Genomic DNA, 18,154 nt, shown 5'->3' with positions numbered 1-18,154 from the left:
TCCATCATTCATGCGGACAACATTATCATCGATATAGACTGTCATTACATCGTATAGTTACGTTGTACTAGAGCGAGGTAAAGCTAAGGTAAAGGCGAAACTTAGAACAAACTACACTTATTTTAAGTCGCTCAGCAGGCGTATAGAATGAAACTGATAGTGACAGATTTAGTAAGTGTTTGGGTGTGACGTTTAGTTTCGAAAAGGGCTATTTCAAATCGAATTAGTAACGCTGGACAAAAAAAAGGAGGTTTATATCGAGCCTCGCTGCCTCTTGAATGAAATTTGATCTAATCCATTCTCTTGCACGCATGGGGTTATGCATTGAGCAGTCATATTGAAGTTTTACCATAGGCCTAATTTATTTTTATCTTTAGGATGATGATATTCACCGAGAGGGTGACACCTGATTCTGTAATCTATGCTGACTCTTTGTAGAAGTGACTTGACTGAAATTATCTTTTCATGTGAAAAGATTACAGACCGGTTAGGAATAATTCCTGGTAAACGACAATGCAAGTAAGAAAATATTTTGTTGAATTTAGTTAGTTTTGAAATTAATGAACTGCACGTGGAATATAATTCACGACCGTCACGATCCATAACGAGAACTTGTCAATCATGCCGGATTTGGAAACGTATGGTAAAATAAACGTCATAGATTGAGTTTTTTTTCCTTATTTATATTCCTAAAGTGGATGGATGGCAGCAAAGTGGTCAAATTGTATTTGCATTCTTTTTGAAAATGAGGCTTTCACTATTTCAACGTGGATAAATTTTTTTATAGTCACTTTTTTGCATATTATACACAACATATATTTTATAAGTTCACTGCTGTATTTGTGTGTCAATGTTACATAAATTTTCCTTTTGTGCTTTTTGACGCTGTTCCTCTTTCATCTTTTCTTCTTTCTGGTGTTTTCTCTTAAAATGTTTTAAATGAATATATCAAACCTTATTTTCATAAGAAATAGTGTGATTCTGGTTAAAAATTTAAAGTGTATCGGCTCTCACATTACCCATTACATGTTTAAAAGCAGTGATTTAGGGGAAAAAAGCAAAACTTATTGGTGGTTCAATACCCCATTTCCAACCTTAAGAAATTTGTAGACTTTAATTAAAGTCATCATGATTGTCATATTTTTCTCAAATACCAACAGACATACGTATGTATATTAGAGACATTCAAAGTGTAGTTCTTTGTACACATATAGCAGCAGAATATTATATATTGAAAGAACCTGACCAACTTGACATAGACATTTAATGAATTATACGTATATGCTTTTGTCTTTTACATATCGATGATTAGGTGACTGCTCACATTCTTTTTCATCTAAGAAAGGTGTTCGACTGGATGAATCAAAATTTTACAAACTCATATTAATTTTCTACAGTGTCTACCGCAGCTGAGGGTACTGGACTTACTAATTATGAATTGTAATAGATAAAACAAAATGTGAACAGGCCTAACGATTTTCACAACACGTAACCATAGAAAGGGCAAAAGAAAACCACAAAGCTATACTTAAGTATATATTTGTCACAAATTAGTGCTTTAGTGACGTGGCACTTTGAAAAACACCCACAATCCTTCGATTTTCAAGCGAAAATTACTTTTATGTTCAATCTCAGTGCAGTCCCTATACAGTCCGACCTCTCCTATCCGGCCTCCCTTTATCCGGATCTCTCTATCATCCGGATGCGATCTCGGCGTGATTTTTTTTCTTCAATCTGATAATTACGGGAAAAGGGGAATTTCAAACTCAAACAAAATTTATACACACACTCCCATGAATTACATATTATTCCCAACGTGATTAACATACATTCACATCGAATTTTCATCTAAATAACATGCATTCAGACATTCACTACCCCCAAATCACCGCAAGAACATATAATAGAAAACTTTTTATTAAATCAGGGCACGGTACAGGTACAGGTGATCGTTCATTGAGCAAATTATCAGAGAATTCTGAACGCAGACCAGCTGACGAGGACGGGACATGTTCACTCAAAATTAATACATTATACATGTACATGTAGTTATCATTGGGTGTATAGTTGCGTGTATTAAACACTGAGTTTCCCACATCCGGCCCAAATCCCTTATCCGGACATGTCCGAATAGTGAGGTCGGACTGTCAAGTAAGGCCGACGATCAAAGACTCGGCTGCTGTCGATAAATCTCCTAGGCTTTGTTTTCCTTGAAAGGGGTGGCATAGAGTTCGGCGACGACATCGGTTTTACGCACATCGTCCTCATGATCCTCCATGGCCGAAACCGGAGTCTTATTGCCGTTGACGTTGGAGTAGATCGTGGTCTCTTCCGGTTGGACGAGTTCATGGACGTCGGACGAGTCCGGGCGATGTGAATGTGCCACACTGAAGTAGACCAACTTGTTCTCATCGACCTGTAACGTCAGTTATAACATACACATGAATAGGTTTTATATCTTCACATTTTTATACCGTTGATAGAAAGAAACACACGCCATTGTTCAAGGGACAAAATGTATAAAACAGACACAGCATAATTTTACTCAGGAAATGCTCAAAACAGAGTAGAACTCCATTTTACACAGATTGGACATATTTGTGTGTGTTTTTCTTGTTGGAAATATTGCGTTAATAAATTTGAGGTCTTCGTAAGAGCTTTTTGAGAATGTCTTCTTAAAAGCACAAAACACACCTTCATTGAAGCATATACAAACAATGCAATTTCCCAATATGGTGTACTTCATTAAGGGGAAAAATATATTATTATATATATACTTATATACATCTACTTTTATAACGTAAGTCAAAGAAAATCGCCGCATGGACTAAAAGAAAAAGAAAACAAAGTGTCACTTAATAACTCAGTGACGAAAAAAAAATAATCATAAAGGTATGTCCACCTTTAGAGAAAGGGGAACATCTCAGCAAATTATTTGAAATTTGCTTTGATTTCTTTTCTTTTCTTTTTTTTGGGAGGGGATGATAATATGACGGTAACAAGTTTTTATCCGATGTACCGTTTTTTTTATCGGTCAAAACATGAAAATGGGGCTGGAATTGCACTTTCAGAGAGCGATATCCTCAAATAAGCTGACGAAAAAAAGTTCTGGTCAGGTGACTGGCACCGTCTACTCACTCGGATTCCATTGTCTTCAATTCTGACTGAGGAGTAGATGGTTTGATCTTCAGTTCGGATGGGCGTGGCTTGCTGGTTAGAGCTAGTTTCTTCGTGTGATACTGAGATGTATATCAAACCATCCTCGTCAACCTTACAACATCAGTGATAAGGATTAAGATAATGACGGCGGTGGTGGTAGTCACGGTGTATCAATACTGATGGTAATAATTCAGTCCAATTTTCTTCACACATTGACATCAGTAGTGATTGCAAGCTCTGTAAAATACGTAAGTAGCTGACTCAACATACAGTAAAGTTAACTGCAGTGTTGATGCAAGCCGAGCAAATCGTGTTATTCTCTTTCCATTTTAAATTGTTTACGAAGTTTAGGTTACTTTAGATTGATTTAGCAAGGGAGAATGAGAGAGAGAGAAAGAAATACAAACAGAGGTAGAAAAATAAGTGTAACAAAGCAGAATAGATATCATTGCAAGGAATTCCCGATGGAGGTGGCTAAGTGTTCCATGTTTCTTTATGTTCCGCGTACCCCTTGTTACATACCGTTCTTGCGTCACCACGTTGATCCAGGCCATCAGCTCTTTGGTAAGTTGCAGAGGTTTCATCCTGTTTAGCACCTGTTTGAGGGAAAAGAGACCAGTAAGTAAAAGAAAACAATAATTTCAAGCCTCTCTTTAGCATTGTGTGTTACGATAACTTGTGCCAACAAGTATTGGATGGGACAGCGTTGATAAAAAAGAGAAATGTTAAGAAATTAATAACAATTATAAATGAAGGAAAACGGAAACTGTCCTAACAACAAGCAGATTTATTTTGTTCCCTAGACAGAGCGTGAAGTCAAAAGAAACGGACAATAACGGTCTTCTCTACTTGTTTCTTAAGATAGTATATAATACTATATATAAACGGTAAAAATGTATGTTTGTGTATACACATAATTAGATATGTTTCTCATGAAATCACTCTTCAAGTACAATCATTTATATTTTGATGTAAATGGTGCTGACTTGATTATATATATATATATATATATATATATATATATATATACAATGAAGAGCTTGCTTCCTTTTTTTTTTCTTTTTTTCAATGGATTTAGCGCCTTTTGGTTGCAACCTCTTCATATATATATATATATATATATATATATATATATATATATATATATCCCTGAGTGGGGGCCGGGGTATATGGGATCTATCGACCAAAGTGGTCAATTTTAACAGGCCAGCCTGCATGACTGTATGTCCGTTTAAGGTTTCTTCTAACATTTTTAGGTATGTAACCTTCAACATGGTCATCGTCGTTGATAACTTTGTCACTCCCACAAAGGCCAACACATCATCCATTTTTCTCTTCATATTCAAGACATGGTTTGTTGCTGCGAGCTAGATGTGTTGAATACGAGTTGAATAAATGGACTTAGAGGAGTGACCACGTTATCGGATAGGTGGCCATGTTGAAGGTTATGTACCATAAAATGTTAGAAGAAATTCTAAACACAGACCTTAAACACAAATCTGCATCCGTACGGGCTTGCTTTTTATTTGGCCACTTTCACTGACAGATCTCATTGATTCAAGACATTCACTGTTCCTTCATGTGACACTCAAACTTGGAAAGAGTGCAATTTGTCATTGCTGTCTTTAAAATTCATGTACTCAGTTATGCATGACATGTGTCAACATAATTAGGTATCAATGGAAAGAGAAAGAGTTCCCCTTTCTTTTCTTTACATGAGATGGGAGCATGAATAGATTATGTAATCATTACCTTTTATATTCATTTGTAATATAACCCCATAATTCACATTGAGTTTATACCTACCTTTCTTTCTACTGCACACTCTCGCTGTCATCATGACACCAAACACCAAAACGAGAATCACAACAGTTCCTCCCACTGTCGCACCCGTCACCGTCAGTATAAAACTGTGTGAGGCTGAAGCCGCAACTGTCAAGGATATAAATCTTTACTTTCTATGCATATTGCCTTCATAAATCATACGTTAACGTATTCTCATAATTATTTGAGTTAAAAGCGCTTTGATGATGATTAAAGAATCAGCATTATCAACAATTTGATACAGTGTAGCTGTATTGTCATGTAACGAAACGTTTGAAATACGGAGTAATGCCGGAGATCAAAAAAGCACCGATATGAGTGTTTGCAGATAACTTTTTATACCATCCACGTGTGATTCATTGTGAATACGATAAGCGCAATTTAATCTACAAAACGAACCAGAAAAGTTGTACACGAAAATCCTTCAATAGAAAACTCTGGACAAAAGGTATGAAGTAAAGCTGGTGATGACTGTTGGATATCAGCAATTTCGACAGCGCGCAGTCATCCGGCGGCCTTTAAGAATCAAGGAACTCAAGTTCATTATCATTGCGGTGACGGTATACTGAACTTTATACACTATTAGGCACGTTCGATACGGTTTCAAAAGAAACGCATTAATAATACATATAATAGTATCATGTAACATGATGGTTTCCTCACAACCTAATTTTACAGTATGCAGTTCTACAGACAAACAATCTTAAGGAAAGAAGCATATTCAAAGGAAACGCTATTGAAATATATATATATATATATATATATATATATATATATATATATATATATATATTAATGTTCATGTATAATTATAACGGCTCTAGAGAATTTCACAAGAAAGGGTCATAATGTCGCCTGTTCAGCCATACTCAAGAGATAAATATTATATTCCGTACAGAAAACGATTCATTTTGCATCCGCAACCGTAGAAGGCCCTCTCAACCCCATCATGTAATGTGAATTATACCCACGAAATTGAGTTATACAAGCGTATCTTCCTCGTAAGGACCGGCGCGTATGTATTTCCCTATTCCTCTTGAACTAACGAAGCTATCTTTGTCTCGCCTCCAGTCAAGAAGAAGGTAATTTAAGTGAAACATCATCATCTGCCAATGGTTGGATGCTGTTTAAATTCAATGTTTTTGTTTCTATCGAACAAAAGGCTATACAAAATACAAAGGAAAATGCAAAAAGGAAAGAAGTATATTAATATTTAAAGAATAGTGCTTTGATGTATGTGCGAATGAATGTATAATAGTACAAAATCAAACAATGCATACTTAGCAGAAATGACATAAAAAACTAAATAGTAACATTAAGAAGTGAATTCCTGAGAAAGTTATCAATAAGTTAGTCATCATCGATCCAGAGCCAACTATTTCTATTTTCTGCCAGCCCCCATTAGGGTAAAGTGGGGTAACTAGAACACTGGGGTAAAGTGGAACACTTGAAGGATTATGGGTACGTACATTGTTTAGGAGAAGGCATTAGTGGAGTAAACGTTTTTTTACGTACAAACAATACGTAGAAACAAAATGGACGCCTTCATTGTGACAAAAGTTAGAATTATCAGAGCTAAAATCGTCAAAAGTCCTGAACATCCCACAGCCTCACTCCAAGATTTTGCGTCGTAACTATTTTATAAACAACAGTGGATAAGACATGGTAGTGTTTGATGTCCTATTTGATTAAAAATGCGTATTTTTGTGTCGTGATTGAAAAATTGTACAACAGGTAACCAGACGTTCAACAAAACGTAAGTAGATTTCTGCTTTCTTTTTCTTTTATTTTAATATCGGGCATTTTCTCCTCAGATTAAATATTGATCGACGGCGTGTTGAGAACGACGTCATCATCGAGGTGATAGAGCTTCCTGTCAGTGCTTTGTTCTATTCAGACTGATTTTAGGCTGATTTTTTTTCTTCAAAATATTTAATTGAAAAGTTTACAGGTCAGAAAACTCCTGAAATGAATCATTTTAGTCTTTAGAAGATTATTTCATAAGTAAAAAAATGATAATTTTGTGGAATAAATTATTCATAGAAATTGCATCTTGTGCCTTGTATAAGAACATGACGTCAGGGCGGTAAATTTGAAAATCGAAATGATGCACACGCTACTGAAAATTGGTTTTATAATTATTTATCGTGTTTATGGTGCTACTTTTTTCACCAAAACTTCTTGTAGGGAACTATTTATTCAATTTACTGTCAAAATTATGGGAGAAATGTTACATTCCATCAATTGCAGCATTAAAACATTTCCTGTTCCACTAACCCCATGTAGTTGGGGTAAGTGGAACGCGTGTATTAATGAATGGATGGCTTGGTGACTTTGTCAGTTCTGGGTACTTTCACCTTTCTCATTTTTAGTAGACAATCGTATGCGTACAATGCTGTTCCACTTACCCCAATACATCGGGGTAAGTGGGACAATGGAGTAGTCATGACTAAAGTGTAATCTTGAACTTAATTATGAATAACATTTACCCAAAACAATATCACATATTTGTATTGTGTTAATGGTCAAACTGTGATGTTTGAATATTTCTTGGCGCGTTTTATTATTATTATTATTTTTTTTTGCGATTTACGAATAAAGGCTTAAGTGTTCCACTTACCCCACTTTACCATATACTTGGTCCATTATGTTTAAACGGCCGAGTGCTAGGGCTCATCACAGGAGGATCCATTTCATTAACCGGTGTGAGATCAGTTTATGACGCTGTTATATAAGGTGCAGAACAACGGAACTTTCAGTTATCTTCACCTTGTATGAAAGACGGGACGCTGCAAATTTCCCGGCCGTAGCTGACGACGCCTACAAACCCACTCTTCAGGGGAACCACTTTGTGCAGAGTAGAGCCAACCGAAACGCATTGGTCCTCCCTATGTCTTGAACAGTCTATGGGATCTAAGGTCTTGAAAGGCTTAAAGCAGATCTCACTGGGCACGGTGAGGTTCTCCAAAGATTTTAATACTTTCAACGTCTCATTCTGCAAGTCGTACTCAAGTCTGATGCCTTTAATAAAGAAGAACAATTATCGGTAATATGTCATTGCATATGTCATTGTCATTGCATTTCATTGGGATAGTCATTGCATAACAAGGAATATTTTTGAAGCTACTATATTAAAAATACTTATAGTAATCATATAATAAAGTATATGATTATACATAATACATAATTATACATTAATGACTATATTAATGTTATAATCATATTTTTTAGAAATGAGTTATAAATCAGGATCCTTGTACATGGGAACTGATCCCGAGCGTCATCATCTATAAAAAATTCTTTGGAAAGATTATACACATAACTAACTAAAGGTTGGTTTTTTTTTGTGTGTGTTGTTATCGTTCATACCTTCGTAGTTTGTTTTGTAATGTTTGTACTTACAGCACATGGGTCAGCTACTCACTAGGGCTTTTTCCTTTCTTGAAGCTTCATCCACCAATGGCATTGTCTTTGTTTGTGTTCATACCGCCACATTGGATCTTGTATGATTTATGAACTTCATGTGTACCTTCATGTTTTGATGTATGTTCTGTATGTTTTTAATGCCTGGTGTAAAATAAACTAAAATGAAACTGTACTGCTATATATTCTCATTACTTTCTCTGTTTTTTTTTTTCAGCAGATTTCGGTTATAACATCTCTCTTTGTGTATTTATGTCCCCGCGAATATGTATGTTTGATTGATGTACATTTTCAATCAATGTGTGCATAAGTTAGTGCAATGTTTTCTCAACTATCTCAATGCAGTATTCAACCAAATAGATTACTTACGTCACTGAGTGTACGTGGGAATTTAGTTCTGATTCCATACAACAGAGACGAAACTGATATGTCCTCTGCTTCCAAGTATCTAACTTGCTTTAGTCTCAAGGGTCAACAAAATGTATTTAAAGATATAATGTCGATGATTAATTGCAAAGTAAACGTAAGTAGATGACACCAGCCAAAGAAAAATAAAAGAAGGGTGCTTCATGTTTGTGTGTCGATGTATAGACCAGTTCGTAATTCCACTTTGCGCATGAGCAGAAAAAAGGTCATTTGTACCGAGAGGCATTTTGGTTTGTAAATTCATTGAGATAAGCATCTGTGATGTGATGCAATGATTTTTCATGTGACCCTTATCTAACTGGTGCTTGCCAGCACATCCACCTGACCGCAAGAATGGTATTTCGTAATATAGAAGGAAATAGGCTGTTATTGCATTCAAAACAAAACAATGAAATGGATGCCTGTTAAAATTGACAACTGATGGAGTATTCTGATCACCCTGATCTCAACGCAAGTTCATTCTTTGTTTGGACATGAATTCCATAAATTGTAAAGTCGTGCAAGCTTATGCATTATGCCGCTTTGAAAACGAGTGAAGTGCCTAACCAACTGAGAAAAAAGAAAGGTCATTTGTACCAATGTGTACATGAGCTAATTACGAACTGGCTTAATGTGCAATATGTGAACGATGGTCTGATTAGGTATCTTTGAGGAGATTGCCTGTTGTGATCTAATAACATCATTTCGCTGCTGCTGGGAAGAGTAGAGATGTATGAGGGACAATCAATGACGGAAAGATCATTAATCACTTTGCATTAGATAAGCCCGTATGAAATGCAATATTAATTTAAGCATAATATTTCACCCACCAGGCCCTTTTATGGTTTTTTTGTTGTGGTTGCAGAAATTATGATTTCTCATCATAATTTGACATATTTTACTGCATAACACTTATACATTGGAGAAATAATAATGTAACTAATTAGATAAATTGAAGCAGCATGAATTGAGAAAGAAAATTTCGACTATTTTGAAATCTGAGGGGAAAAAAAATAGGAACTAAATCTCTCAAAATGCGTTGCCAATCTAAGATATTGGTAATGATTTAACATTTAAGATGGTTTTAGAATATTCTGCAATCGAAACAAACACGAACATTTTGACATAAAATGGATAAGAAAAACCCCTATATGACACATTTGCAATGAAAATAACAGTTATGGTAAACAGGTAAACAAAAAAAAATTGTGTCAAGAGTTGGTGGGTTGAGCAAAAAGGAGACAAAAAAAAGAAGAGAAAAAAGGTAATTCAAAACGCTTGTCTAGAAGCCAATATAACAGAACAGACCCTATAAACTACTAGAGAGAGTCACAACCAGGAACTATTGCATCGTTCTCTTGCAGTTTGTAAGAGGGAAATTCCACCAGCCCATTAAACCACTGGTGTTTTATACACAGGAAGTTGATTCAGTGGGTAAGGATATTATATTTCGTTTACATTTGCATCAGGCACAATGATGATATTACATATCAATCAATCGTCTATCTCTTACTCTCTCTCTCTCTATCATATGGATATGTATGTATACCTGTACATATTTGAATATGTATGTATATATATATATATATATATATATATATATATATATATAATATACATGTATATATACATATTATATGTTTAATTTGTATGTAAATATATATATACATATATATATATATATATATATATATATATATATATATATATATAATGAGAAGTTAGAAAGAGCGGTAGGCGTAGCTATGGATTTCAACAGGTTTAATGGTCGCCGAGCTTTCGGTCCGTCCGTAAGACGAAGCCTGTTAAAATCAATAGCTACACCCACCGCTCCTTCTGACTTCTTATTAAAGAATATAGCTATTTTGAAGAAGCAACACTGTACATGGTACGTACCCTTCATCGCACTTTATATACATATATACATATATATATATATACATATATTATGTATATATATATAGATAATTATATATATGTATACAATTACATATATGAATATACATATATATATGTATATATATAATTATATATATATAATAAGTAGATAATGTATGTATGTGCGTAAAAGTGTATGAATTACAAAAGAAGAAATTACATATTTTCTATGGAAAGTTGATACGGATTATTAAAAAAGAATATCTGCCCAATATATGGATTATAAAAACACTTACCATATTCGAAGGGTGACAGGGCTTGATTATGTTCATGATGATGAAACAAATGCATAAAAAAGAAATTAATTCAAACGCCTGTTTTTTATTCCAGTAACAGCAATATCGGTCTCAATTGAATATCCAAATTGAACCTGTCGATGACGTCATCGCCTAACAATAATCTGATTATACTTTGGTATGATATAAACAATATGATATCACCAGTCTTTTGTGAACAATCAAGCAGGCAAGATAAGTATGAACCCCTCAACTTTGCACAGCCATCACTTAGAAATCGTTACCACTGTAGAACCTATGATATTGTATAGGATATAAATTCCTTTTGTCTACAAAACCATACTACAGTCGTAGCCTTATAATACATTCATATAATATGTAATTAATATGATCAAATATATATAATATAAAAATTATCATGTGGGTGTATGTATGCATACATACATACATCATAAAAGTAAGGTAATGGATTAATATTTCCTATCGTTTAACGATACATTTTGTTCGTTCATGTGTAGTAATTAAAGGTAGAGAGAGTTTCTTACGAGCTGTCGATGCCAGCAGGGGTTGGGTGCTGAAAGTCCCAGAACAGTTTGTGAAGTTAAGAGTCAAACGATACCAGGTGAACGACTGGAGTCCAGTCAAGGTGGTATTTGCACCTGATGCACTGGTGGTGGTGTTGCAGTCCTCCTCTGACGTATTAACAGGACAGTATTCTACTCTGCCAGTGCCATCCATGCTGTCATTGCGGTTTGGTTGCCAAGCAACGTGGATGGAGGACGCTGACGCTCTGTCAGGGTATGCTGTGATGTTTGGTTGGTATAACTGGCCTTGGAAAATCATCAGAACATAATCATTCGTATCACCTTTGAAGGAAGAATACTACGTTTGCTTAATGCTGTTTTCTCTTTGCAGAGTGTAATAAACTGTTCAAGATTTTACCTCATAACTGAGATTGATACACCGATGATTATGTTTCGCTTATAGTAACATGTGTCATGTATTACTTGGCAATAACAATCATTTTGATCATTGCCCATTCCAGTCAATGAATGTCAAGCACGAAATTTTTGTATATTTTTGTATATGCGTTACGTATTCCCCTTTAACATGCATAAAAACAACCCAAAAGGACTTTTTAACTATGTTTTAAAAAACACAGATATTTCCCCTTCTGGATTAAGTTGAAAAAAATTGATAGTAATACATTCTTCAAAACTTCCCCCACCTCTATAATAACATATTTTATATTTTGCGCTTACTGGGTTTAAGAAGAGATAGCTTTGCACTCTTCAAATTTCGCTCTCTATCCTCGTCATAGGCTATGCACTGATAAGAGCCATAGTCGGAGGCTTGGACGTTTTCGATGAGAAGTGTTCCGATTCTTTCGTTGTCATCTAATCCTCCGGGAGCATGAATGAAGTGACGAGTCCGACTTGAGTTGAAGACGCGTTCTGCCCCAACCTTGACCCACCGGAAGTGATTAATTGGTGGGTTTGCGTCCGACGAGCACGACAGGGAGGCTGTACACCTCTCACGACCGTTCCACTTCGCGGACGCTTTGCGTGTAAAGATTATCGGTGGATCTACGAGAGAGTTCGGAGATATAGGAAGGAATGAAGAAACTAGAGGTTTTTAAATTTGTTTTTAAAGGAATGAGAATACCTGTACTTCTTCTTTTTCTTGTACAAAATGTATGGCATATTATCATAAGGCCATCTGTGTATTGTGTGTGTGTTTGTCAACCATCCCTTCTCAGGCATCCAAACTACACACACACACACACACACACACACACAAACACACACAAATGATTATTTGTATGCTGCGGAAGTGGGAACTTCTGAAAAGCAACAATGAAAGGCGTGTCAACGGTACTGTTTTACATAATATAATATGTTAATGCGTCGGAAAAAAAAATTGTAAAAATATTACGTTCCGTCATGAATATAACATTACAACGTACAGTTAAAGTCTTAGATAAAATGGTACCAAAAAATATAGACCAAAAATGGCGTTTTGCCCATTCGTCTCAGTATTTGCGGATCTCGGTTGGTTATTATATATATATATTTACTTCCATACTTCTCATTTATGGACATTATAACAGAAATCAAACAAGTTCTTTCACCTTGTAAACAATGTGCAAAACCCAAACAATACACATGGTGATAACACGGTAATTATAATTATGTGATAATAACTGGTCAAAATCTTATGTGATAATAACTGGTCAAAATCGAAATCGAGATGGGGTTGATCAAAGAAAAGTATGACGGGACCTACATGAAAGCAAGCTTGTTTGGCTGTAAGCCCCGAGTAATCAGTGTTTGTGAAAAAGGAACGGAGAACGGATAGAAGATAAGACCAGATGATGTAACGGTGCCAAATAAGAAAAAAAAAATACCAAAATGTGAACTATTACTGTGACCGAGCTATCATTGGTTTCAGGAGTACACCATGATTTGCATAATCATAAAGCCTACTTTGGTATATACACTATAAACTGTTGTTGCATTAAAATAACGCCAGGATATGATCAGTAAGACACAAAAAGTAACATGTACAGCTATTAAGCCATTTGGTGCCTGCCGTCAAGCTCTGTATAGAAAGTTAGAGAGAGGAAGAGGGAAAGAGGAAGAGAGGGAAACGAAGTAGAATGTGGAATTGCTAATGATGATTTCGGAGAGCCTGACAGCAAGACCCAAAATGGAATCTGCAGCGTGTTGACAAGAATGTTTGATCGGACAATAACATACCACGATATTACATAAGACATTGCAATTATTCAGTTTCTGCAAGATATGCACTCAATAAAGACTTTTAATTTGCGTTTAAAGGAGTACAAAGACGAGCAGCTTGTTATTTCGGGGGAGAGGTCATTCCAGTATCTAGGGCCCGTATACTTTATCGTTTTTTCAGCGAAAATTGTTCGAGTACGTGGAAGGTGAAATGCTTCACTTTGGCGGGTAGGATAATCATGAATCAAACAAAAACATTTGCCTTTGCAATAGATAAATGAAATCGATAAACATAAGAGCGCATACTGGCAAAAAAAAAGATGATACAAAGTCATGCTTCAGTTGAAAAAAAAAAAAGAATAGAGAGGTCCACTGAGAAGCAAAGCTTGTATATTGTGAACCACTCATAAAACTTATGAATTGCTTATTTACAAACATTTGTCACAAATATGATATAGGCCAGGACGGGACAAAACAGAAGAAACACAACAACAAGACACAACTTGCCAGAATGGATGAACAGAATGGAAGGAAAGAAAGAAAAAGAGAGAATGAGAGAATGCCTACACGCTGGACAAGGGAAATAGAACAGGGCATGGTAGAGAATGTGCTTCAGAGTTGGCGCTGCATGCAGCTGTGCAAGGATTGTGATAGCTACTTCATTACGTAATAATGAATTCAGTGATTGAATGATTGGTGGATTGATGATGAACCCTGAGGTTGACGAAACCTATAGCTAATGAAAAAAAAAAGTACATCAGAGAGGATTTAGTGGAAAAAATTTCAACTTGCGCTTAAAAGAATACAGAGATGGGGAATTTCTTATTTCACATCTTAGTGAGTTCCAAAATCTAGGACCGGTGTATATAAATGTATTCTGAGCCAGTAAAGTTCTCAGGAGGAATAAATGAAACTCAATAGATTGTCTAGTGGGATAATTATGAAAAGACTGGTTCCGTGGGAACATTGAATTGAAAATATTGGGAAGTGCATTTACATTGTAATCAAACATAAACTGACCAAGTTGAAATAAATACAAATGAAGAGTTTGTTTGCAAAAACCGATAAGTCCATTTGTGAAGATTTTGAAGTACGGTATCTGTCATAAAATACAAAATAATAACTTTTAAATGATATATTGGTCACTACACATAAAGGTACATTTTTGAAGTGCTATATGGTCAAAAGAAGCAAACAATTTCTTATTATTCTCTTTATTTTTTTTACCTTAAATCGCAAATATCTCCATTTGACAAATATGGACTCGGTTTTTGCAAACAAACTTTTCAAATCCTTAGTTTTCAAAATTTTATATTTAGTAAATAATGGCTCTGTATGGGAACGTGCTAGATTCGTTAGATTTTACTGTGTACTATCTTTATTATATCGACTTAAATATTGAGTTATCCATTTCTTTAAAGAAGGAATTGAGAAGAATGCATTCAAACTCACATTGGATGTCGAGGATGACCGAAGAATTTAAAACAGTCAGGTTGGTAGGCGAGACGCGAAGACTCAGGCTGCACACAAGGGTTCTCCCGTGGTCCTGGCGAGATGGCGTGTAAATGAGTATACTCGTCGCGTTGACGACCTCTCCACGTCCACCCTGCCCATCGGTCTCGGGTGATAGGGTTACGGCGTCAGCAGTGACTTCTCGGGTATCAATGTACCAGCGGAAGGTCGGGGCTGGGTAGCTGCCCTCAGAAGTGCACGAGATCTCCTGAGATAGGTTGACTTGGAGGTTGTCAGTACCAGTCAACTCATGTGTATCCGGCAGCCCTACTCATTTTTAGGGAAGAAGCATAAACAAAAATCAGTAAAAGTACGATTGATAAAATCGGCAAAATCTGATATTTCAACCAGCAATCAGGCAGTATCAACTTCACATCTTGAAAGGGATACCAAATGATATATTTTGGTAGGGCCTATATGTATAATCATATGAATCTATATACACGTACAAGTACGTATTCTATTCATACATATGTATATAATGAATACTTACAAATAAACATGAAAGACATCAATACGTATACATACGCACATACATACATATCTATAAGCATCCTATACATTACATGGATGCAAGTAATTTATTTCGAACGTCCTTTGTTACATTTAATTGCACATAGCAGCTTTATGTAGAGATATATCTATGTGATGTAGCCTACATAATGGCGAATACAATCTGTTACTGAGCAAAAACATGCACAGATATGATGGTACATACAAAAAAAAAAATGTGTATTATCATACCAACAGTCGCCTATCCCAGTTAGATTTGCTTTATCATAATATACATACAAAGTAAAGGAAAAGCATAGTTATATAGTACAATGTACATAGAAATCATTATATATGTGTGTGTATGTACATGTTATCTTATGTATGTGAATGTATTTTTTTCTTTGCATTAATATTTTTATAAACATAACATGATATACAATATCATAATATACACGATTATGATACACAGAGAGAGATAGAGCAGGCGGGGGAGGAAGCGAGAGCGAGAAAGCGTAGGGTGTTAACGCATTGTTCATGACAAGCTATACATATATTTCACAAATTACATAAACCGGGTGAGAATGATAAAGAACGCGATGGCTTTAGTGGCAACTTAACGCCCTTCATTGTTTATGTGGGTTATGCAGCTGAGAGGTGCGAGCTTTCTTCCGCTTCCCTGAATAACACCACTGATTACCCTAATCATGGGAACATGTCACTTTAACGTCGTTTTAGGAAAAAGGTAACCATGACATAATAAAGAAACAGTGAACGTACTGGGATGTATAATGGTGAGACTAGTTTCACTAGATCCAAGGCCAAACTTGGTGATTGCCCGGCAGCGGTAAGTCTTTTCATCGTTTTTGGTGAGTCGTTTTATGGTAATATTAGCACAGCATACGCCATCGGCCGTGAATATGTACTTAGAAGTGTTCCTCTCTTGGGGGTTACACTGTATTCCAGTGGAATGGTCTTCATGCGTGCAACCTCCCAATTTGACATCACTATCCACAAACCACCACAGGTAGAATTTCCCAGTATTGATGGACTGCGGACGATACGTGCAAGTAATCACCACATCAAATCCCTCGACTCCTTGTCCTTGAACGGAAGTTGACATTGTAGGCTCACTCGTTCCTGAAGACAAAAATCATATGAAATTGGCATGACTGACGACATTGTAATGAACATTCCAGTGTTAACCAGCTTTAATATCTACCTAACATTTCCACCGTTATCATCATTACTTCCCTTTCCCGTGGGGTCTTCCATTTGTTGTTTCGTTTCCTATATTCTTGCAATTTTGTTTTAAATTTGTAAGACATTTTGAGGATTTATACGAAAGCAGTCCCAAAATCTCTACGTTCCAATAACGATACAAAAAAGGAGGAAAGTTATGAAGCAAAACATAGTATGTCACTAAAGCTTTCTGACAGAACACACCTATCTTTACAGTCTGGTATAAGTATTAAGTATAAAGCGTTTCCTATAGGGACATAAAACAGTTAAAAGATATGAGTTTATTTTACTTCTAACAGAGATAAAATTCTTATCGTACTTTTTTCATTACTAGTGACAAATAGGATGATCTACTAGGTCTTTTGATATTTTTTTCTAAGTATCAAAAAGATAAGTTATCTTTAATTTACAATTTACCTGTTAGTGCTTTTTTTTTTCATTCAATACGATCATGTCATGACATGCATAGCTATACCCATTCAGATTAGAATGGACGGATTTTTTTTAATGGAATAAAGATACATACTGGAATGCTTGTGGCTATCGCTAAACGTCAGCACAATACAAAACCTCGCACTCGAACTGAAATAAAATCATAGGAGAAAATAGCTTCTGAAATAATAATTATAATAACGATATAACATTTATATAGCGCTTAATACTGACGTTTCTAAGGGCATTAACACGGAAAAATGGGTATCTATATATCGTATTATGTACATGATCGACAGTTAGTGGCCTTTACCTTCCGAGACGCAGGATAAGATCAAAGAGACGAACAAACAGAGTGCCAAGATAAGCCTATTCGTCTTCATAGTGATAGCTTCACGGTGCCTCATTGCCTCATCTTCTCAGTCTGCATAATACTGTGTGGTCTCAAGTAAGCAAAGCATACTAAGACTGCGCTGTATAATTGTCTTTGCGTGTCTCTTGGCAGTGACCACTTCCTGCTCTCGATTATGATATTTTTCCGAATTCACTTAAGCTCCATTAATAGGTAATGCAAGCACTACAGTTTTATAATAGTGTAGGAATATTCCACAGCACAGCCAATGTCGCATTGTGGTTTGAAAGAGAGCATGCGTTGTACAGGTGAAGGAGGTGTCGCAGCCCTCTCAACTGATCTCATAATTTGTTGCTTAGCATTCAAGAGCTTCAAAACAAATAATGGTATGCGTTCCA

General features: G+C 35.7%; 1 protein-coding gene across 1 annotated transcript; it reads right to left on the bottom strand.

Moving 5' to 3' along the window:
• Positions 1-2,121: 2,121 nt before the first annotated feature.
• On the bottom strand, positions 2,122-17,812 carry LOC139743009 (uncharacterized). The gene is made up of 10 exons (XM_071653518.1): positions 17,718-17,812; positions 16,511-16,870; positions 15,179-15,505; positions 12,248-12,571; positions 11,531-11,815; positions 7,753-8,004; positions 4,966-5,091; positions 3,682-3,755; positions 3,139-3,270; positions 2,122-2,416 (listed from the first exon to the last, which is right to left on the bottom strand). The coding sequence occupies exons 1-10, from the start codon at positions 17,809-17,811 to the stop codon at positions 2,195-2,197; spliced, it is 2,196 nt and encodes a 731-aa protein (XP_071509619.1). The 5' UTR covers position 17,812; the 3' UTR covers positions 2,122-2,194.
• Between the last annotated feature and the right edge of the window lie 342 nt (positions 17,813-18,154).

This window comes from Diadema antillarum, unplaced genomic scaffold (assembly GCF_040938485.1).
Source record: "Diadema antillarum isolate AM-2024a unplaced genomic scaffold, OU_Dant_1.0 scf00000033, whole genome shotgun sequence".
NCBI classification, from domain to species: Eukaryota; Metazoa; Echinodermata; class Echinoidea; order Diadematoida; family Diadematidae; genus Diadema; species Diadema antillarum.
Note: the sequence above shows the minus strand (reverse complement) of the source record. Positions and strands in the feature narration are given on the sequence as shown.